The following is a 23426-nucleotide window of genomic DNA, read 5'->3' on the forward strand; positions in this document are numbered from 1 at the left end:
CGACCTGGCCCCGGATAAAGCGGATGAAGATGGATGGATGGATGGATCTTTTATAAACATTTTAAGCTTCTTCAGTTTTCTGTCTTAAGACATTTCTGTTTGGTGCATTTTGCTTTTTACATGCATTTATTATGTATGGACACTCTATATATTTATGTTTTCTAATATATTGCTTTATTGGGCAGTTTGTGTTATATCATAATGTAAATATTCTAAGGAATTCATCATACACACTGACATCTTGTTTCTGATATATTTCACCCAGTTTTGATTTATTTAATCATTTTAAAAGCATTTATTGTTTCCTCTGTCCTTACTCGTCTGTGATCTTTATTTCTGTCCAAAATATTAATCTTGTAATTACCTTCACAGACTTTAAAAACTGGAAGATGGTCACTGATGTCACTACTGAGAAGTCCACTTAGTGCCTCATTTATAAACGTGTCTATGAGAGCTGCAGGATGTGATGTGGCTCTGCTACTTTTAGAGATCAGGTTCACACAGTATGTTGCTTTAATACCTGAAGATTAGGTTTCAACTGTTATACATTCAACACGTCATCAATCACTGTTTAGTTTAATTCATATTTTACAGTTGGTCATCCAAGTACTTCAAATTTTTCCCAGTTTCTAATGGTACAGTACTTTTTTTTGGCTATCAGTTGTTTAAAAGTCTTTAGACATGAGATTTTTTTTAGTTTTTAAGAATAAGGGCGATCGTGGCTCAAGATTTGGCAGTTCGTCTTGTAATCGGAAGGTTGCCGGTTCGAGCCCCAGCTTGGACAGTTTCGGTCGTTGTGTCCTTGGGCAAGACACTTCACCTACCGCCTACTGGTGTTGGCCAGAGGGGCCGATGGCACGATATGGCAGCCTCGTTTCTGTCAGTCTGCCCCAGGGCAGCTGTGGCTACAACTGTAGCTGCCTCCACCAGTGTGTGAATGTGAGAGTGAATGAATAGTGGAATTGTACAGCGCTTTGAGGTTCTCGAAAAGTGCTATATGCAATCCATTATTATTATTAATAAATTTAGCAGCAATCCAAAATACATACATGTATTTATTAGAATTAAATATAAAGATTGTCGTTATTCACTTTTCTTTTTCCTTTTTCTTTCTTTTTTTTGTTTACTTTTACAAAAGTAAAGAAGTAACAAACAAAGTTATGTCTTTGGAATATGACAAGTGAGTCAAACAGTGCTGCACATCCTCGCTGCAGGTGTGAAGAAGGAAACCTCAAAAAACGATGTAAATGTATGAAAATGTTTTGACAAAGCTTAAAATCCTACTGTCGGTTTTGTAAAATTTTAAGTTTAATTTCTACATTTAAATTCTAAATGACAGCAGAAAATTAATTCCTCAGGGCAGCAAACACATGTTACTAGAAGGAGTAACGCTTCTAATAACATGTTGTTTCTCCTCTGAGTTTAATTGTGAAAGTAAAAAAAAAGAACAAAAAAGAGTTTTATTTTGAAGAATCTGCAGGAAATTATCAGTGTTCCTCTGTTTAACTTAAGAGGATCAAACTTTTAGTGCAGCAGCAGCTGCGTGTTGTTGTTATCAGGACTTTAACTGGAGATGAAGATGTTGCTGCCACTCCTGCTCCTCGTACTCGGTAAGAGCGCTCTTTGAACGCAAACACAACGACACAACTGTTTGTGCTTTTAGACAACATAAAGTCTAACATGAATTTACTGAATGTAAACTGACTCTACTTGACTTTATTCCTTATAACCCCCTCTGGGACTTCATGCAGGGCGCTCACAGGGTTACAGCTGACTTCATATCTGTTTAAGACGAACTGTCTGTGTGTTCCAGACGTCTGTTTCTTACTGATAGAACCACAAACCTGCCAGAGTGTAGTGACGTTTGACAAGATTAACGACTGTGGCAAAAAAAAAGAAGAAAAAAAACTGTCCAATGATACAGATGAAAATTGGTTGTGTCACCAGTTGTGTGTAACATTGTCAGTGGTGACACTTTCATGTGTTGTAACACTGAGATGTCTATTTGCTAATAAACTGTTTTGTGTGTGTGTGTGTGTGTGTGTGTGTGTGTGTGTGTGTGTGTGTGTGTGTGTGTGTGTGAGTGACTGTGTTTCTGCCTCATTTGATGTTGTTGCATGGTGAGGTTATTTGTTAAAAATGAATGGACTGCGGTGTCGTTCTTAGCCCTGCAGGGCTAAGATCTTCTTGTATCTGTGTTCATTTTCAACCAAATGTAGATATAAATAAGAGATGGTTTCCTCCTTTAACCTCAGTGTTGTTCAGTCATCCATCAGTTTTCTTTAACATCTTTGATGTCCTTTCAGTCAGTGTTTGTTGGATAGGAAGAATCCATGTTTGAATACTTTTCATAAAACAAGGCTGAGAGTGACGTTACATATTCTGCAACTTTCTGAAACCACTTTATATTCGACTTTATAACAACCCAAGGAAAAAATCCACTGCATACACATAAGAAGTGTTTTTGTTGTGTGTGCTTGTGTCTCCTTCCAGTTTCCCAGCATGCCCTTGCTCCGGTAGTGGAGGTGTATGAGGGGGAAAAATCTGTCCTGTTGCCTTGCAAGTACTCAGGTTTTATACCTGAGGAAAATCCCACAGTGCTGTGGACTCGCAATGATCTCAACCCCAAATCTGTCCACCTACGACGAGAGGAAACAGATGATCTGAAAGGGCAAAACCAGCGTTACAGCGGGCGCACATCAATGAGGCCTGATGCTCTGGACACTTTAGACTTCAGCCTCACGCTGAGAAAACCCCAAATGACTGATAGTGGCAACTACACCTGCTCCATCGGAAATGAAAGGGCAGAACTGAAACTGACCGACGTACAGCTGCATGTCAAAGGTAAGAAACCCAAACAAACAAAAGAAAAACCACACCTTCTTTAATCACAAGTCAAAGATCACATGTCAAACTAAAGGTTGATAGAAAAGGAATTTCTTTTGTTGAAAACTGGAAAATGGCATTAACATTTTCCAGATGTAACCAGTCTGCAAACATCAAAATCTCACAGGTAGATTTTTTGGTGTTTCTACTAAATCTGGATGATTTGATTCAGGTTTTACATCCTGTATACGCAGGAAAACCTGCAGCTCACAGGCCTAATAGAGACCGATGTACAACATGTAACAGAGGATGTCATTTTAAGAAGATAAACTTGACCTCTGGAACTATGAATGACAGGATGATAAAGTGCTGCCAGCTGTTCTTTATTCCAGAAGAATCCACTTCCAATCAAGTAGCTTTCATTGATTCATTTATTGAACAGGAAGCAGGGTTATGCATTCATAATGTGAGTGTGGAGGTAGTGTGGTAAGGGGGTGTTATACAAGGGCCAACATGAGAAATTAGTGACGCTCCCTTAATGGCCTCAAGCTGCCACTTGTGGCACGTCTGGAGGAAAGGCAGATCATTTTGAATGTTGTGGATCCAAAACTTGGCACCGCCTCCATCTATGATGGCCCAGGAGCTCCGTTTCTGGGTAGATGACCTGAACGTACCTGCATCAGGCCGCTGCATCAACAACATGTTGGGAGGGACTGAATCAAAATCAGCTACGTTTGAGGGGACATAAACATAACCAGGGAATTGGAGTTGACGATGCCCTCTACTTTTCTGAGTATGGTCCTAAAGACTTCTTCAGTGACATGCTCCGAGATGGTGTAGAGCTGACTTGATGGAACAAATCGAACCACCGTGTGGAGCGTATGGAGGGTTGAAATGGAGATGCTGGCTGGCCAACTGTTTTCAGAGCAGGGCCGAGATGCGATCCTCGACATGACGATGAACACCAGGTGCTGCCATCTGTACTGTGTATGTACCACATGTAGTGAAATGTATATAAAATTTGAATAGACACTGAGGAGTGGAGGCCTAGTGTAGGAGAGCTTTGGCTGGACCCTGCAGAATCCAAGTCGGTACAGTACAGCTGGTGCTCTTCATGGATCCAGATGTGCAGGCTCCACTGGAGTCAGGAAATATGACCAATCATGATCGTGTATGTCTCTATCTTTATTTACACACGTTCTGTTGCTTGTCAAGACTATTTGTATGGATTTTATAGTGTCCAGTTTAGTTACCATTTTAAACAAAAAGAGAGAGAATCATGATATTTATATATTATTAATATGTATTTTTACTGGTAGCAGAGATCAGAGCACATCAATTCTCTCTTTACCATGAGTATAACTGCTGCTGCTTCTGATATTATGGTTCATTTTCCTCGTAGATCAGCAGGTGGAGGTGAAGGTGGAGGAAGGATCAGACTCTGTCATCCTGCCCTGCAAAACAAAACAAAACATACCCGAGGCCACCAGAGTGGAGTGGACTCGCTCTGACCTCGGTCTCATGGTGGTCCGTGAGTATTCAAACCAAAGTGGCCAACTTATGACTCAGGATGAAGTTTATAGGGACCAAACAAAGATGAATGAAGACCTGCTGAGAACTGGAGACCTCAGTCTGACCCTGAAAAACCCCACAGAGAGAGACAGTGGAGGATACATCTGCACCATCTACAGGGACAAAGACATCCTGAGACACAAAGTAGTGCTGCAGGTCAAAGGTAAGTGCTGTACTTACAGGTCAGAGGTCAATGTTGTGGACACAGGTCAGAAAACTTTTCGTTTTCTTTTCATCACAGAACCATTTCCATCCTGGGCCAAAGCTCTCCTGGTTCTCCTGGTTCTTCTTCTAGTAGTATCTGTGGGTCTTATATTTCATTTCCGGCACTATTTCATGTCAGGTGAGTGTCTCCTCCTACACTACCCATAATGCCGATGGTCAGCAGGTGTCCTCTGGTGGCTCCTTGACTGCGGCTCACACAAACTTGTTCCAGAAGCTGAAAGAGTTGAGAGTTACAAACAGCTGATACAGAGAGCTGAAGAGAAACTTCCAGGTTTGTTCCAGAAGTCAGAAAACCTCCTTCAGACTCAGTCATTGATCAGTGAAACAGCTCCACAACATGACTTTACTAAACAGTGTGTGTGCTTCACTGCATTGATCTGACACAGAGGCTGCATGTGGACAAGCTGTTCTTCTTCTGTGGTGGTAAACAGCAGCTGACATGGAAACATGTGCTGACAGTAAATGTTGCAGCAGCTTCAGTAAATGTTCCTCCTTGAGTTGTGCTCAGTCATGTGGTGGAGAGCTTCAGATGTTCAGACACATGAGATCTTCATGGTTTCTGTGCTGATGTGTGTGAGACATGGCCGACTGTGGAGGCTCAGTCTGTCTGTTCTTCTTCATCCAACATGTCTGCAGCATTAGTAAGGTAGTGAGTGCTTAATTAATCATTTATAAAGTAATACTCATCCTTAGTGTTTAGTTTATAAATAGATAGATATAAATTGATATCAATATAAATATAGAATCTTGATTAATAAGTCTGTTTTATACGTCTGATGAAAAAAGTATTTAAAAGCACATTTGTTTGCTTTAATACATGTTTTGTTAATACTTATTTCATATTTCATATCATGGTTATTTCAGGCAGTTAATAGTTAATGTCTTTTGTTCTAGATGATCTAAAGTGAGAACTACTTTGGCTTTATAAAGAATTGCTTAATGAAAATGAAAGTGTTTCAAGACTCCAACAAGTCTTTACAACAGAAAAGCACAAAGACAAACAGAACATCCAAATATTAACTGCCAGGTGCAAACATCACCCACCTGAGGTTCACAGAATATTCAGCTTGTGCGAGTGGATTAAACTAAGAAGATCAGCTGAGCAGTTGGAGCCTCAGGACAGCTTAACTTAAATATACTGAAGCCTCTTCATTTAAAATAAACACAGTTTTCACAAATCCATAGTGTTTATTTGACATAACTTCACAAACACCACCAACAGATACCATGTATCCATCGTGTTAAACTCATAATGCAGGGAAATGTCTCTGGGAGGTTTCAGAGTTTGGGATTTCTTTAGTTTAGTCCTGAGGTTCAGCTGTCCTCTGGTTTGTGCTCTGTTAGCTTTAGTCAGACATGTCAACATCCAGCCTGCTTCAGTTCCAAAGCGCTGCTGAATTAAAAGAAATCGTGCTTTCACACAGGGGAACTCAGCTGAAATGAAGGAAGTAGTACATAGTGTCCTCTTCATACACGATGACAACTCTGAGCAGCTTCTTGGGGTCGAGGTGATCAAGAGGAGAGATGGTTCTCCATCATCAAGGAGAATCCCAAATCAATGTGCATTTCCATGATATCTTAAAACCCCATCCTGTAAACAGGGATGTTACTGTTCCTCCTGCTCTGATGTGCTTCTGTCCTTCAGCTTTATCTAAACCTCTGAAAACCTGCTGCTGTCTGTATTTGTTGTTCTTTCAGTTATTCCAGTGAAGGTGAAGGTGGAGGATGGGGAAACATCTGTCACGCTGCCCTTCAAAACCACAAAACACCTGTCAGGGGAAATTCAAGTGATATGGGAACGTTACGAGCCGTTCCAGAAGGCTCACGTGTTTACGAACGGCCAAAACCAATATGAAGAACAGCACGAGGTTTACGAAGGCCGAACTGTGATGAATGACAAACCGCTGGAAACTGGAGACCTCAGTCTGACCCTGAAATACCCCACAGATGCTGACAGTGGAGAGTACAAGTGTTTGGTCTGGAGGCAGGGAACCTTCATCAGAAAGAAAACTGTGCTGCTCAAAGTCAAAGGTTGGTTTGTCTGTAGAAGTAGAAGAAGCTCTGATTTTGGTGCCAAAATAAATCTATGAAGTTATGAATTCACAGCTCATGTTGTGTTTGTTGTCTTCTTAGTCTGTCAGGTGCAGTTTAAGGTGGGGGCGGAGTCTGTCCGGCTGCCCTTCATAACCACAGAAAACCTGCCTGAAGATACTAAAGTGGAGTGGGAACGCTATGAACCATACAGGAAGGTCCACGTGTATGAGAACGGCTCTGACCAGCATGAAGAACAGCACGAGGTTTACAGAGACCGAACTGTGATGAATAAAGAACCGCTGGAAACTGGAGACCTCAGTCTGACCCTGAAACAGCCCACAGTTGCTGACAGTGGAGAGTACAAGTGTTTGGTCTGGAGGAACGGAAACTTAATCAGAAAGAAAACTGTGCTGCTCAGAGTCAAAGGTTGATTTATCTGTAGAAGTAGAAGAAGCTCTGATTTTGGTGCCAAAATAAATCTATGAAGTTATGAATTCACAGCTCATGTTGTGTTTGTTGTCCTCTCAGTCTCTCACACTCAAAAAAATCTGTTGTTGGATGAACACAATTTAATCATGGCACCCTTTTTGCACACAATTTAACCAAGTACAATAAACCCTTTTCGATCATGTCAAACCAACACATTTAGCATTTGGTGGTTTAATGTAATCAGATTACGTTGGATCAACATACTATACTTACATTGATTTGAAGTGATTTATTTAAGTATGTAGAGTGAAATTTGTTTTAATTCATTCTACACAATTTAAAAAGTTTAGGAAAACAGAATTAAATCTTGTTGTTTCAACAACTACTTTGTTAATCAAGGCAATGATTTCACTCATTTCAACCAAATTATTTCAATTAGATTTGTTTACATTTGTTACACATTTAGAAACCCACTACTTTACAAAAAAAGTCACAATCAGATTATGATAACATTATCTTTATTAACTGGATTTAGTGGACAATATAAAAGCTTACCATTTTTGTACACCTGCAAGCATTATGCCACTTCAAAAGGTAAAATGTTAGAATACTTATTTACATAGGTAATATGTTGGAACCAAAGCTTCCACAACTAAAAACAGATGCAAAATTTGCTCAATATATCGACTGCATTTTAAAAAATTAAACTAAAAGATAAAAATACATCTCCCACTTGGCAAGTTAAAACATGTGACAAAATCGAATTGTGTGAATTTGGAAAAATAAAATAAAATAATTAGAAATATTTTGGGGGCAATACAACAACAACAAAAAATTCCATAGGTGATGAAAATCTATATTTGTTTGGTGTATCTCATTGAAATAATTATTAGTTTGACCAATTTTTATATTTCTGTATTTATTTTTTTAATTTTGGTTGCAGTCCTCCACAGCTAGCAATATAGTTTTGCTGTGTTTTAAAACATGCTAGCAAGCAAAATGGAAACAATAATACAGTGAACTTAACAGGTGGCAGTGGTCTTAAACTTTACAGGACCTTGATACATAAACACAACATAGTACTTCTGTCAGTACTTCTGATCCATTTTGAGCCATCTATATAAGGACAAACAAAAATCATCTGCAGTGCTGTATAAAAGGTGAATTGCCCAACAGAGAGAATCCAAAAACTTAAAAAAAAATGTTTTAAATGAAAGAAAAAAAATATAAACAACTCAAATATTAACATTATATATTGGAAATCACCATTGCACCAATGAACCATTCAAGACCTATCAGTCATTTTCAAGTGCTCTCACCCCATAAGCTTGTTTTTCAGAAACTGTACCTTTGAAGACAGCTTTTGTCCATCAAGATTTAAAAGTATCTTCTGGAGGACTTCAAAGGTGCATTTAAGTTCTGGTGGGTAGCTCAGGTTCAAACGGTATATGAGTCCAAACAACAGAGCACATGCTTGTGCAATGTTACCCAAATCAGTGTTAGCCTCCACACCCTCAATCACGACACCAACGTCCTCTGGGTCATCTTCAGGTTCAGCACCCTCCTTCTGGATGACGTACACCCCCATCACAGTTTGCTCCATGCAGCTTTTTGCCTCGCTGTCCGTATCCTACATGAAAAAGTATAAGACAACAAAGTAAAATTTAAGAGATTGTTTAAACAACTGTTTCTATGCTGTTCATAAAATCCAAGTAGTCAAAGTAATAAACAGAAAATTACACCACTAAAGTAGTTGTTAGTAATTACTCCAATACATAAATTATAAAATACACCTCTCATGTCAAAAGAGGTGGCATAATTGACCTCTCACCGGCCCCTCCCCCGAAAGGGCCATTGTCCAATTACACATTATAGCAACCGTTACTGTGTCTGACAAACATTAACCTCAAGCAAGATGGAGAAGCGGTGTGCCCACCGATACGCCGAGAGATTGTGTCTGGAGGAGTTGTGTTCTTTCCATTCACAAAGTCAAAAACAACGTGAATGGATTAAACAGTGTGTATGGCCCCATTCCCAGGTAAATGTACCGAACATTATGAAGCATGTCTGCTCGCACATTCGGGTACCCATTGGTGCGCAGAGGAAACCATTTGTTTGTCGGACGTAGCAAGAGTAACTTAGGGGGACAGGACTCGAGAAAAGGCTAACTCAGCTGCTAAAATAAAACAGGTATAGAAGTGTTAGTACTAAACAGCTCAAAGTTCATAGACATTTCTATTTACAAATACTGATGACCATAACAATGAAAAAACAACAGGACTTGTTTTAATCCAAGTACAGATTCAAAAGCAATATAGTCTTGATGCATGTTAAATGCATTGTATGTTTGTGTATCAAGTTTAAGTAGGCATAAATTTCTTTCCTTCCAATACCAAATTCCAGAAATTCTTTATTGCAACGCTTAATACTGTTTGGTATTCAAGACATCCTTTCCCCAATACCAGGTGTCTTGTTGCTAATCTCAAAATTTTAATTTTAATGATTTGCATTTGAGGCAACGTCACAATTTGTATGAGAATGTTACAGACAACATGCTGTCACAATGGCTCACCAAGTCCTCCTTTATTAACTTCTATTAACGTCTTCGTTTAGGTGGATGCACAAAGACTTCAAGATGCATGCTCGTCTGGTATGGATGTTGTCATGCTGGAGAGGAGGAGGAGATAATATGAGCCAAAACCAGTCTGTTTTTCTTAAAGCTAGGGTAATCAGTTAACTTGCATAATTATTCTTTAGGTTAGAACCTGGCATGTACCACTTGTTAAGCCGAAACAAAATTGACAACTTCATCTCCAAATAAAAGTTATTTTTGCTGCCTATGACAAAGTCTACTCAATCCTAATACAAACCTTGGAGATGGCAAGCATGAGACCTCTTATTTTCTTTCCACGTGTCCCTCCTTTGGTCAGAAAGATTTCCATTAAGCGTGGCGCGTATTGGTCAAGCTCGGCAAAGAAAGTAGATAGCAGAGGCTTTGTGGTGATTCGCAGAAACTCCTTCTCAATCTGCAATAGAGAACAAATACATTGATTAAAAACGCAACTGTATATTTCACTCACTTCACATCTAAGCTGACTAAAGCTGCTTTTAGAAGACCATGCAGACATCAGTGCTGTCTGTGTAGGACATGAATCAGTCTGTGTCAGATACTGAATTTGAAATTTCCACTAAAGTCACAAGTAAGAGGCAAGTGGAACCAAGATCTAGGCCATTTGCTTTTTGAAGTTTGCAAAGACTGCTAAATTGCACCAGTGGTAGTTCACTCTTTGCAACACAGTATGCTGTTCTAAACAGATTTTTCAGGTTTATTTTTAGTATATTATTTGCAATTGGTGTTTGTTCTGGGAAAGATATTGCAGACTGAGCAATAATCCATTTCTAATGGGGGCCTTTCTTAAAATGACTGGTCCCAGTAACAAAGGCGCTTGTCGACTCAGAAATCGAGGGAAAACCAACAACACACCCGGCAGAACATTATGTTATTTACACGGGTGCACATAAGTGGTCCGCATGTGCGCATTCGCTGTCAAAATAAAAGACGCGCAACAGATAAGAAGTTGCAACGCACGTTTGCATCCATATAAAAGGCACTGTTTTTGTCCTAGAGTGGGATTTTCACGGCACATTCTGCACCACATCTGTGTGTTCATCATTTGTTTGAAGCCAGCTCACCTCCTGCAACCACTTTTGCGAGAATACGCGCTTCTTTTGTGGTTCGGACTCCTTCTGACATTTCTTTGGAGGTGGAGGAAAACCAAAGTAATTGCTTAAAGGAGCTTCTTCGACATATTTAAGAGTTCTAAATAAATATGTCCTCCTCCAGAAAATCTTATGTATGCAAACACGCGTTGCAACTTCTTATCTTGTGCGCGTTTTTTATTTTGACAGCAAATACGCACTTGCGGACCACTTATGTGCAGCCCCGGTTATATAGCTCGTCATGTTGCAGCCACAGAAATTCTTTTGTCCATGAAACCATAAAGCTGCACTTTCTTTTTGCCTTATAGTCTGATTTGTCATAACTTCTCCGTTTTGTGGTAAGCTTTTCTTTGGCTGTCACTTCTTCACCCTGACCTGTCTTATTTGGCTCAGCAGAACTAAAATATATATCCTGCTGCTTTTACACACGCACTCACATAACACTCAGCGATTCTCTGCGCGATCAACCTCTCACATGTTTAAGCTGCGGGAGATTTCACTTGTCATGTTTGCATAGTAAGCTAACGATTGATAAGACGATGTCAGAGGAATTGGTGCACAAATTATCATCACTCACAGATCAGTGCTGTCGCTCTCTATACACAGGTCGCGCGATTGCAAAGTGAAAGCAAAAAACAAGCGCAAATTCAAACGCGATTTCAATATGTCACATATTGACAGTGGCTCACCGATGCCAATGACATAATTACCCAGCTACATTTCCGAAAGAATGCAGAAGCATTGACATATATTTTTCCTTCTTATGACAGCCCGACGGGCAGGGCAGAGATAGATTTTGGTAGCCCGACTGGAAAAATCGCTAGCCCTGGGACGTCGGGCTAGCCATTTTGCGAGCCCTGTACAGTGTTTCAATAACTGTACCTACTACTCTCCCTGATGGAACAACGCTTGCACTGCCACATACAAGTCACTGAAAGAAAAAAAGAAAAGCAGTTTTAAGGATAGTTTTATTGGCACCTTTTTTTCACTTTGATTAAATCATAAAACTATCATAAAAAATATATGATGGTAAAAGGCTTACCATGTATTAAAGAGGAGGCACAAACAATCAGAAAAAGGGGTCAGCTTTCTTTGTGGTGTTACTATGGTAAAGAAAACAGAAAAAATTATTTTATAAAAATTCCACAGTGGATTTTTTTTTACTTTGTTGCAAATGTATAAAAAAAAATACAAATACATATAAATACCTCTTGCAATAAAAAATTCACAGATAAATATCCAATCTGTTGCCAAATGTAATAGCAGTGTTTCACACTATGCAATAAAGATGCTGGCAGTTGCGGTAAAGGTCCGACAGGCAATTTTCATAACTATCCGCCATTGCCTTTTCCTCTGACCTCGTGTTTATGCTCTTTTTCCCATGCACTAGCATCAAGTCAATTCGAAGGATGCAGCCCCTGAATTTGGACACAGCTAATATTTAGCAAATCGCGCATGCTAGTTTAACTTGCATTACTGTGAGAGGCCGAATGCTTAAAATAAAAGGAGAGAGAAAGAAAGAAAGAAAGAAAAAATGCAAATGATAATAAAAAAAGTGAACAAAGACCATGTCTTGCAATAACCGTCATTTAAAACCAAAGTGAATGCTAACAGAGCTAGGTAGAAGTTCAATGAGACAACCATACTAGCTTTAGCTAACTTCATTTACTTTGAAAGTGAATTACAAACGTGTTAAATATTGAATTAAACATATCAATAACCGCTAAAAACACTATAAGACTAACTGCAAAAACGGGTAAAAAAAAAAAAAAAAAGAAAAACAATGAAGTGGAAATGCTAATAATAGTATAAATATACCCAGAGCGGATTATAAATCAGGTATTAGACGGTACCGATTGGCACCGTCTAATACCAGATTTTCACTGTATTTGCTCCACTCCCGCTGTCTAATGACAACTTACACATTTGGAATTAAAAACATTGTTAAACAATTAATGGACAAAACAACTTCGTTTGACTAAGATATTTTGAGTTATTTATTACTTACCTGTATTGTGGAAGATTCCGCAGAGGGAAATGGCAGTCCACTGAACACATATAACTTCTCCGCGTTCCCGCCTCTTCACTTTTGGGAAGTTTGAGCATGCGCACTAGGCATCGGTTTTAGAGTTGTTGATTTAAAATAATTACATTTAATTGAACTGAAGAATGCAAATCTAGTTCATTAAACTTTTTGTTATTTTATGTTAAACCAACAACTGATAATGATTTAAAAACCTAAACTCAATATGTTCATGTTAAATAGACAAATGTCTATTGAATTAATCAAACAACTGCCTTAGTTGACTTTTTTGAGTGCAGGTGCAGTTCTTGATGCGGGTGGAGTCTGTCCATGTCCAGCTGCCCTTCATAACCACACAAAACCTGCCTGAAGATGCTGAGGTGAGGTGGATACGTGAAGAATCAGGTCCATCAGTGATGGTCCACGTGTATAAGAAACCCTCAGACCAGCCTGAAGAAGAGGACCAGGTTTACAAAGACCAAACAGAGATGAAAGAAGACCCTCTGAAAACTGGAGAGACAGTGGGAGGAAGGGAAACTTCATCAGACAAAAATGGTAGGTTTGTTTATTTGTTGTTTATTGGCTTGTGCTATTGTGTCTGACTGTCTTGTGTCTCCTCTGCAGGGAGAGTTCAGGTCCAGGATCAAACGGGACATCAGGAACAGAAGCAGCTCCATTGATCCGACTCCTCTGATGGCTGATCAATCAGTTTGATCTGTGTGTGACCAGTGCTGTGAGTCAAACAGCATGATCACAGGACCATAGTAATGCTTTTTGTTCTCATTTAATTTGCCTTTTTTTAAATTGTAAATTTGGTTTTAATGTAAAATATTATAATAATTATTATTCTATGAGTTCAACCTCCGTCACTCTGACCTTTGAACTTTTACTGCATTTTGTGGTTTGGCTGTTTCAGCGTTGTAACACAGAAACGCAGATTCTATTTTAAGTCCAGTTTCCTGTTGTTGGTGTTCAGATGTGGTGCAGCCCCCTCCACCCATCCTGTTTCCTTATCAGGACCCCCCTCCCCCCTTCACTTTAGTGCTCCAGTCAAAACTGATCGGTCAGTTTTAACAGCTCTTAAATTAGCATAACAAACATTTTTCACCACCAAATACAGTTCAGTGGGTCGTCAGTGGGTCGTTCAGGCAATGGGGGGGGGGGGGGCATTTCCTATGGTTTGACCAGGAACACCGCAGATGTAACATGGTTGATTAAAACACTCAAAATTCAGTGAAATAGGTGCTCATCACTTTTATATGTTCAAGTGCATAGTGGGGAGGATGTCATAAGGCCTCGAGCCAATCGGATGGAAAACACAATATTTATGAGTGTTTTAAGTTGTAAATTGGATTCGACCTGAACATGACAGGAAGGTTACTCATCTTTCTTCTCTGGACTGTTGGATAGAGTCATGTGACCTGCACAGGGACTACACATGGAAATGAGCAGCAGAGCTCAAATCTGTCAGCTTTCCATCTGCTTTTTTAGATCGGTTATTATCTGTTAACACACAAAATAAAAACAGCTGGCTGACCTTTAATCTAATCCTTGTTGTTCTTCTTCTGTGGTGTTTGTGATGGAGCAGGTGGTCCTGATGTGTTAGATGAAGCCAGGGTTCCTGCTGCTTCAGCAAAGTTTCAGTTTTGTAACAATTTAACAACAGCAAAATACACAGGATTCAAAACTGGTGATGCAAAGAGCTGAATTTCTTTTATTTAACATGTAAAATTTTAGAAAGCTGAATTTAAGCTTGCTTACTTAGGAAGAAATAAACTGAAATAGTCCACAAATTAGTCTCTACTGTTTATGATAATTATATTTTAATGAGAGATACAGAACATCACATAAAACTATAAGTTGGTTTTTGTAAAGGAAGATTTTATGTGTGTGTGTGTGTGTGTGTGTGTGTGTGTGTGTGTGTGTGTGTGTGTGTGTGTGTGTGTGTGTGTGTGTATTAGTTATTGTCATTTAAAGTGTTTATGTGCTCAGTTGTGACACTGAACAGTCAACAACTAGCTGAACTTACTTTGACCTCGACATTTGAAGAAAACAACTGCTTTTTCTACGTTATGAGTTTCTTAAAGTCATTTGAAACGGCGACATCTGTTTTGAACATGCTGGGGTGAAGACCGCAGAGCCTGAGAAGAGGAAGTAAGTAGCTGATGTTATGGGAGGATAAGTAGGTGCCGCCACGCCTCGAGAGCTCAGAGCTCGCATGAGTGTGTTAACCGTCTGTTTCCTCTCCCATGCACATGGTCATATAGGCGTTTGTTACAGCTAACCGTGTCTGCAGACTTTGTTAACCTAAATTTCACCACAGTTTGTGTGTCAGTTCTTCTCAGAGAGTCTGCAGGACAGTTTGGTCTGGAAGCTCCTCCTGTGTCCTCGAGGATCAGAGTGTAAAATGACAAGTTTTGTGCCAGTGAACAAACACCTGCTGAACTTTGATAAAAACCTGATAACGTTCCCCCTCTGAGATCTCCATCATCAGCAGGCAAACAGTGAGATCGGCTCTGAGCTGCTCTGTGAACACAGACCACACTTTGTGCTTTAGACTGTTTGAAACTCCAGCATTCAAACAGTGGCGGATCTCGAAAATGTTACATGCGAGGGCCAGAAGAGGGGGATCAGGTCTATGCAGGATGGCACATTCCTCTCCACTGAAGTATGTGGAAACCCCCTATACACAAATGGAGTACATTTGTGCACAGTAACTGAAAACTCTTCAATATGAGAAGAAGGGAAAGCAACACCAGAAACAGCACACAGTAGACATAACTACCAAAATAAAATGTTACAACAGCAGAGAATACCTGACATGAAATTAGGGCGCACAGGAGGGCAGGAAAACCGGAAGCCCAGGGAATCAAAATGAAAGTAAAACTAAGAAACTCTGACAATAAAACTAAAACAGGAGATAAATCAAATACCAAACTCACAATGACACAAACTATGAACACTGTGCAAAAATACAGCAATCAAAGGCTTGTTTATTCACTTAATTAACCATTAAGTAAACCGTCTTCGGTATAACCTGCATGTATACCAACCAACTACATTTAATTTGACCAGATTATGATAAATGTAACATTTTACAGTGTACTTATGTAACAAAATACATGGAAAATTTACCTGTAATTAATTTAGTTAAAGTCAGAATTTTAGGCATGACCTTTTTGGGGGTCCAAACTCAAACTATGAAATAACAGTGAGGACAGTTCATCATATTATTATATTAATACTTTTTCTTTTTATTTAATTATTTATTCATTTTTATTATTTTACACACACACACAGCCATCATTTATACAGCTTCTAAACTTACTGTCAGTTTTGCAAAACTAAAACTGTAATTAGGTCAGGTTACATTAATATAAACCCACGTGCATCAACCACGTGTTTCTGAAAGCAGCTCGCTGTCTGCAGTCTCTGTGCGCCCTGCTGCTTCTCTTCACTTTCATGTTTGGAGTTCTGCAGAAGGATTTTATTTTGAAGGCTCTGACAGGAAGTTGTGAGGTGTCTCTGTGTAACTTCAGAGGAGGAAACTTTGTTCAGTGCGTCAGCGGTGCTGTGATCGAGCTGTGTGCGCCTGTTTCTCAGAGTTAACGGGACTTTCAGCGGAGAGGAAGATGCTGCTGTGGCTCGTGCTGCAGGTCCTCGGTAAGAAAGCACACACGCAGACTGACACACACACAGTGTGTAACACGAGCTGACTGCATTAGGCCCCTCTGTGTAGTTACTGTGGTCCCTACATGCGATATTCATGCGGGGCGGGTCTCACCGTGACAGCTGAGCTCATCATCCTGATATCTGCGCGTGTCTGTTTAAGAAGTGCGTCAGCGCTCGTGTGCGTGTGATTCACGGCAGGAATAAAAGTACTTTGTATAAAAACTGAAAGCTTGTCTCACATTATTAAAAGCCCCGTTTACCATAGAAAGCACTTTAATGTGTCAAAAATGGTTTTTGTTCACAATAACGCCACGTGCACAATCATCTATGTTCAAGTTCACTGATTAATAAAGTTATAACAATCCTAAAACAACAAATAGACATTTTTCTTTTTTTTAATTCAACACCAGATGTTACTCTGTGTTTATACATTTTTAATGCTTAGCCTCAGAATAACTTGTGTCCTGAATTGCCCCCTTATAGAAATCCCCCTGAACAGGTCCCCTCCCTGGTCCTCTGGTCACATGACTTACAGTAAAGTCCACAGTAGAGATCGTCTTTTTTGTTTTTCATACATTAGAATGTCTCACTGTGACTGTTACTGTACAAACTGATAGCTTTGTATGTTTGGTGTTCATTTCATGTCAGGAGATGTACGCACGTATTCACAGTTGTGATGTCACCCCTGCTTGTTTATTAACACGTTCTTCGTTTGCAGATTACAGTCAGGGATTAAAAGCACTTCATTCGTAACAGAGACGAGTCTCAGAAAATTTCACCTCCGTGTTTTTCAGACGTGCATCAAAGTTTTCTTTGATGTTTTTAAAGCATCCTTCGAGTTACTTTTTGTTGGATGGGAAGAATCCATGTTTGAGTACTTAGCAGAAAATGTGGCTTCTGAAACCACTTTTCCCACGATGTGAACCACTAGAAAAATCCACAGCATACAGGTGATTAGTGTTTTTTGTTGTGTGTGCTTGTGTCTCCTTCCAGTTTCCCAGCATGCCCTGGCTGTGGTGGTGGAGGTGTATGAGGGGGCAAAGTCTGTCCAGCTGCCCTGTCAGTACACAGGTCTTATACTTACGAACCCCACAGTGCTGTGGACTCGCAATGATCTCGACCCCAAATCTGTCCACGTGAGACGAGAGGAAACAAATGATGTAACAGGACAAAATCAGCGTTACAGCGGGCGCACATCAGTGAGGCCTGATGCTCTGGACACTTTAGACTTCAGCCTCACTCTGAGAAACCCCCAAATGACTGATAGTGGCAACTACACCTGCTCCATCAGAAATGAATGGGCAGAACTGAAACTGACCGACGTACATCTGCATGTCAAAGGTAAGAAACACAAACAAACAAAAAGAAAAATGTCAAACTAAGGTTGATAGAAAAGGAATTTCTTTTGTTGAAAACTGGAAAATGGCATTAACATTTTCCAGATGTAATCAGTCTGCAAACATCAAAATCTCACAGGTAGAGTTTTTGGTGGTTCTACTAAATCTGGATGATTTGATTCAGAAGGTTTTACATCCTGTATACGCAGGAAAACCTGCAGCTCACAGGCCTAATAGAGACCGATGTACAACATGTAACAGAGGATGTCATTTTAAGAAGATAAACTTGACCTCTGGAACTATGAATGACAGGATGATAAAGTGCTGCCAGCTGTTCTTTATTCCAGAAGAATCCACTTCCAATCAAGTAGCTTTCATTTATTCATTTATTGAACAGGAAGCAGGGTTATGCATTCATAATGTGAGTGTGAAGGTAGTGTGGTAAGGGGGTGTTATACAAGGGCCAACATGAGAAATTAGTGACGCTCCCTTAATGGCCTCAAGCTGCCACTTGTGGCACGTCTGGAGGAAAGGCAGATAATTTTGAATGTTGTGGATCCAAAACTTGGCACCGCCTCCATCTATGATGGCCCAGGAGCTCCGTTTCTGGGTAGATGACCTGAACATACCAGCATCAGGCCGCCGCATCAACAACATGTTGGGAGGGATTGAATCAAAATTAGCTACATTTAGCTACTGACTTGATGGAACAAATCTCCCGTTCCCACGAACCACCGTGTGGAGCGTATGGAGGGTTGAAATGGAGATGCTGGCTGGCCAACTGTTTTCAGAGCAGGGCCGAGATGCGATCCTTGACATGACATGAACACCAGGTGCTGCCATCTGTACTGTGTATGTACCACATGTAGTGAAATGTATATAAAATTTGAATAGACACTGAGGAGTGGAGGCCTAGTGTAGGAGAGCTTTGGCTGGACCCTGCAGAATCCAAGTCGGTACAGTACAGCTGGTCCTCTTCATGGATCCAGATGTGCAGGCTCCACTGGAGTCAGGAAATGTGGGTAATCAGAGCCAATCAGCAACAGTGGTTGAGCTTGATGGAACAGCCGATATGACCAATCATGATCGTGTATGGTAAATGGCCTGCATTTGTATAGCACTTTAATTAGTCCCTAAGGACCCCAAAGCGCTTTACACTACATTCAGTCATCCACCCATTCACACACACATTCACACACTGGTGATGACAGCTACCTTGTAGCCACAGCTACCCTGAGGCACTGACAGAGGCGAGGACACTGGTGCCACTGACCACCACCAGTAGGCAAACATGGGGTTAGTATCTTGCCCAACGGGGCAGCCTGGGTTCGAACCACTGACCTTCTGATTAGTGGCTGACCTGCTCTGCCACCTGAGCTACAGTGTATGTCTCTATCTTTATTTACACACATGTTCTGTTGCTTGTTAGTTGTTACCTAAAGGTAGCACTGTGAAGACTATTTGTATGGATTTTATAGTGTCCAGTTTAGTTACCATTTTAAACAAAAAGAGAGAGAATCATGATATTTATATATTATTAACATGTATTTTTACTGGTAGCAGAGATCAGAGCACATCAATTCTCTCTTTACCATGAGCATGGCTGCTGCTGCTTCTGATATTATGGTTCATTTTCCTCGTAGATCAGCAGGTGGAGGTGAAGGTGGAGGAAGGGTCAGACTCTGCCACCCTGCCCTGCAAAACAAAACCTGATCTGCCTGAAAAGGCCACAGTGGAGTGGACTCGCCCCGACCGAGAACTCACTATGGTCCATTTGTATGTAAACAGAAGTGACCATCCTAAAAATGTAGACAACCTTTACTGTGGCCGCGCAAAGATGAACAAAGACCTGCTGAGAACTGGAGACCTCAGTCTGACCCTGGAATACCCCACAGAGAGAGACAGTGGAGGATACATCTGCACCATCTACAGGGACAAAGACATCCTGAGACAGAAAGTAGTGCTGCAGGTCAAAGGTCAGAGATGTGGAAAAACATCAGGGGTCAGTGCAGGAGATTGAGGTTCAACAGTCATGTTGATATTGTTTCATGTTTCTCCACAGAACCATTTCCATCCTGGACCACAGCTCTCCTGGTTCTCCTGGGTCTTCTTCTAGTAGTTTCTGCGGGTCTTATATTTCAATTCCGTCATTATTTGGTGTCAGGTGAGTGTCTCCTCCTACACTACCCATAATGCCGATGGTTAGCAGACCTGAAGAGAAACTTCCAAGTTTTTTCCTGAAGTCAGAAAACCTCCTTCAGACTCCGTCATTGATCAGTGAACTCAATCAAAACCCTCTGTTCACTTGGAAAAATGATGGAGAAACAGTCTAACACTTGTGTCTCCATCATGCTCCAAAACGTTGTTGCTTTGACTCTCATCTGTGGGTTTTTATCAAGATGAAGGAATCCAGAAGAAGTGTAATAATAACAATATTCAAGAACATCAGTGAGGTGCAGATTGTTTGCAATATTTGGTTAAAGGTGCCTTAGTGAGTTGCACTTCAATGAAAAGTACTCATATGAATGGGGATTTAAATATTTACTCAACAAGACAAAGATGATGTTTTCTATAAGGAAAAGGTAGAAAATGAGGTCAGGCACAAGTTACAAGATCAAGTTAAATGTTATGCGATTAAACAATTCAAGTTTAGTATACATACGTCACAGTGCTGTTAGCTGCTCAGTGCGTAGAAAATATGAGACCGTTAATTGATTGATAATACTTTATTCATCCCGAGGGAAATCGGGTTAAGGCTGCCAGCCGTGCCAGCGCCATCTTGCCCTTCCGACCATACATACATTACACAAACATCACATGGGGAAGACAGGTCAGAGAGGTATAACAATGGAAAATGTACAACATGAGGAAAGACGAGGAGAAAAAATAACTCCCCCAGACTGAGCTTCAACTGGGAGATCAGGGGGGTGAGTGCAGGTCAGCGTGATGCGTATGTGTTCTGTGTTCAACCAAGAGAAAGTGTCCCTTCACTCGGTTAAGCTAAAGTCAACAATCTTCTATCAATGCGGGTGGCCTTGAATGAGGGGAATTAGAGTCACAACAAAAAGTCTTATTATCTAAAGGAGAGTTTTGTTATTTCCGTCAGCTTTTGCCTTGAGCATCCAGCTGGTGCCAGAGGATGAGATGAAGATGGTAGTTGTTTTGATTAGGGCGAAAAAACTGCATCCAGTTTTACAGCTGGTGTAATGTCCGTCACTGGTCACCAGGTCTCTTAATTCCCGTTGTTCTTCTTCAAGATCTTATCCATAATGTGTTCCAAAAACACAGTGTGAGTACTCACAACCCATCGTCTATCATGTAGGCCAGCCTTGTGAGATTTTGAACAGCTGTAGCCGCTTCTTGTTCTTCGATAAGCCTGGTCTGAGCCAGCTCCAATCAGCCAGAACTCTGTTACCATAGTTCTGAATTGGTAGACGTCGTTCAGTGTCCTCCATCAAGAGTGTCGCCAGACACACGACGCAACCGACCATCGAGTATCTGGCAGCAAACGTCTCCGCAGGACAATCGGGCTCTCTCAATTCCCGGAGAGTGTCAGTTTCGTTAAGGGACCAGTTGATCAAATCCATAATTCTTCTTTAGGTTTTTAGAGAACAAGTCTGGGAGACTCTCTTAGGGTTAGAGAATAATCGAGACTATACAAAAGACATGAGAAGCCAAGCAGTTTTAAATTTCTCTCAGTGTCAGGATCTCTATCCTGTTCCTCCTGCTCAGATCTGCTTCCGTCCTTCAGTTTTCTCTACACCTCTGAATACCTGCTGCTGTTTATGTTTGCTGTTCTTTCAGTGATTCCGGTGAAGGTGGAGGTGGAGGAGGGGGCGGAGTCTGTCCAGCTGCCCTTTAAAACAACAAAAAACCTGTCGGGGGAAATTCAAGTGATATGGGAACGTTATGAGCCGTTCCAGAAGGCTCACGTGTTTACAAACGGCCCAAACCAATATGAAGAACAGCACGAAGTTTATAAAGGCCGAACTGTGATGAACAAAGACCTGCTGGAAACTGGAGACCTCAGTCTGACCCTGAAACAGCCCACAGAGAGAGACAGTGGAGAGTACAAGTGTTTGGTCTGGAGGAAGGGAACCTTCATCAGAAAGAAAACCGTGAAGCTCAAAGTCAAAGGTTGGTTTGTCTGTTTGTTTGCTGGCTTGTGTGATTGTGTCTGACTGTCTTGTGTCTCCTCTGCAGGTCCAGGATCAAACAGGGGACATCAGGACCAGAAGCTGCTTCATTGATCCGACTCTGAGTTTTACCCTCACCACTCTGCCTTTTTGTTCATTTAGAGAGTTTTAATGTCACAGCGTGATAATACAGGAACACACATTTCACTTTTAAGTCCAGTCACATCCTCACTCTGTCTCTGCTGTGTGCACAGTCCTTCACTGTGTGTGATCAGCTATTGTGTGACGTTCCATATTCCTCATCTGTTTCTCACCATCTTTACAGTCTGTGCTGTTTAACCTTTTTAAGCCATTTTTGGGCTTTTTCTAAACACTTTCAAATAAAGGTTTTACTTCACTTTATTTCACTTATCATTTGGTTTTCTTGTGTCTTTTTTATGCATTATGTTGCACACATAGATTAGTGTTACCTTTGTGTTTATTTTGGGGTTTTGTTTGTTGTCTTTTTAAGCTTTGTGTGTATTTGACTTTTGCAAATTAAAATGAAGAAAATATTTTGGTAATTGTTGCGATGCCAACAGAAGGTTGTTATTTTTACATTGTGATGGAAATGGAGAGCGGAACCAACTAAGTGGAACCAGTGGGCTGTGAGGTGTTGCACCTGGTGAAGGCGAGGGACCCGTGCTCTCCTCAGAGGAAGACAAATGAGAGGCCTGTGTGTTTGTTCCTCTGACAGCTTCAGCTGTTTTTCACCTGCTTGTCTTGAGGCAACTGTTATCATGATTTATAAATAAAACTGAGTTGAACTGTTTGGGTTCACAGTGCACTGAATGCATCATTTGCTACTGTGGTGCAACCAGTGTTGGGACCATGTGACCTGTCCAGAGTGTACAGCTGGAAATAAGCAGCTTAACTACAATCTGACTGGTTTCCATCACTATGTTTCGGATTCATTTACATTAACTCACACTGTCCCTGTTCAATAAAAACAACAGGCTAACCGTTAATCTGATCCAGTGTTGTTCTTCTTCTGTGGTGTTTGTGATGGAGCAGCTGCTCCTGATGTGTTTGATGAAATCAGGGTTTCCCACAGCTTCAGGAAGCTTACCCACTGTGCAAACTTGATATCATGAATTGAGCCTTTTATGAGCCATTTCTGGACGTCCAGTGTTGGGTCTTTTTTTCTGAACATTTACTGACTGTTACCTTCATGCACGGGCTGTTTATAGTCCACATGTGTGTTTAACCTCAAACGTAAACTCATTTTAGATCGTTTTCACACTCCGTCTATCGGCTCTGTAGGCCCATGTTTCCAGAGTGTGGACGACATGTTTTCTGTCTGTTCTCAACTTTCTATGAGCCTCCAGTCATCCTCTGCGACAGAGGAGACAATTAAATGAAGTTAGTGGAAAATATTTTGTAACAGAAACATGTCCTCTGTAAAAATGTGTG

The 23426-nt window shown here is 40.6% G+C and overlaps 2 protein-coding genes and 1 long non-coding RNA gene across 6 annotated transcripts in view; 2 read left to right on the plus strand and 1 right to left on the minus strand.

Moving 5' to 3' along the window:
- Positions 1-22385, plus strand: part of LOC146712710 (butyrophilin-like protein 2) — a 70262-nt gene extending 47877 nt beyond the window's left edge. Inside the window, exons 1-6 of one of the 3 annotated variants that reach the window (XM_085452172.1) lie at positions 15916-16492; positions 17495-17842; positions 19482-19814; positions 19901-20002; positions 21643-21975; positions 22042-22385. In XM_085452172.1, the coding sequence (XP_085308298.1) occupies positions 16462-16492; positions 17495-17842; positions 19482-19814; positions 19901-20002; positions 21643-21975; positions 22042-22088 (1194 nt within the window). In that variant the 5' untranslated portion in view covers positions 15916-16461 and the 3' untranslated portion in view covers positions 22089-22385. Of the gene's footprint in view, positions 1-15915; positions 16493-16896; positions 17036-17494; positions 17843-19481; positions 19815-19900; positions 20003-21642; positions 21976-22041 lie in introns of those variants that run through there. The other 2 variants (XM_085452173.1, XM_085452170.1) reach the window with 2 other exon arrangements.
- LOC146712713 (uncharacterized) lies at positions 1543-7181 on the plus strand. The gene is made up of 6 exons (XM_085452153.1): positions 1543-1610; positions 2494-2844; positions 4229-4561; positions 4640-4741; positions 6322-6654; positions 6757-7181. The coding sequence occupies exons 1-6, from the start codon at positions 1574-1576 to the stop codon at positions 7086-7088; spliced, it is 1488 nt and encodes a 495-aa protein (XP_085308279.1). The 5' UTR covers positions 1543-1573; the 3' UTR covers positions 7089-7181.
- On the minus strand, positions 7588-13122 carry LOC146712714 (uncharacterized). 2 transcript variants are annotated; one of them, XR_014919051.1, is made up of 6 exons: positions 12815-13122; positions 11849-11909; positions 11693-11737; positions 9957-10112; positions 9659-9753; positions 7588-8716 (listed from the first exon to the last, which is right to left on the minus strand). It is a non-coding gene; the product is annotated as an uncharacterized LOC146712714 (long non-coding RNA). The 2 variants fall into 2 exon arrangements; XR_014919050.1 differs by having other exon boundaries at positions 11689-11737; positions 12815-13121.
- Positions 22386-23426: the final 1041 nt, after the last annotated feature.

Source organism: Copadichromis virginalis, linkage group LG3 (assembly GCF_057382275.1).
Source record: "Copadichromis virginalis isolate Kocher_CV1m ecotype Utaka linkage group LG3, C_Virginalis_male_GT1.1, whole genome shotgun sequence".
NCBI lineage: Eukaryota > Metazoa > Chordata > Actinopteri > Cichliformes > Cichlidae > Copadichromis > Copadichromis virginalis.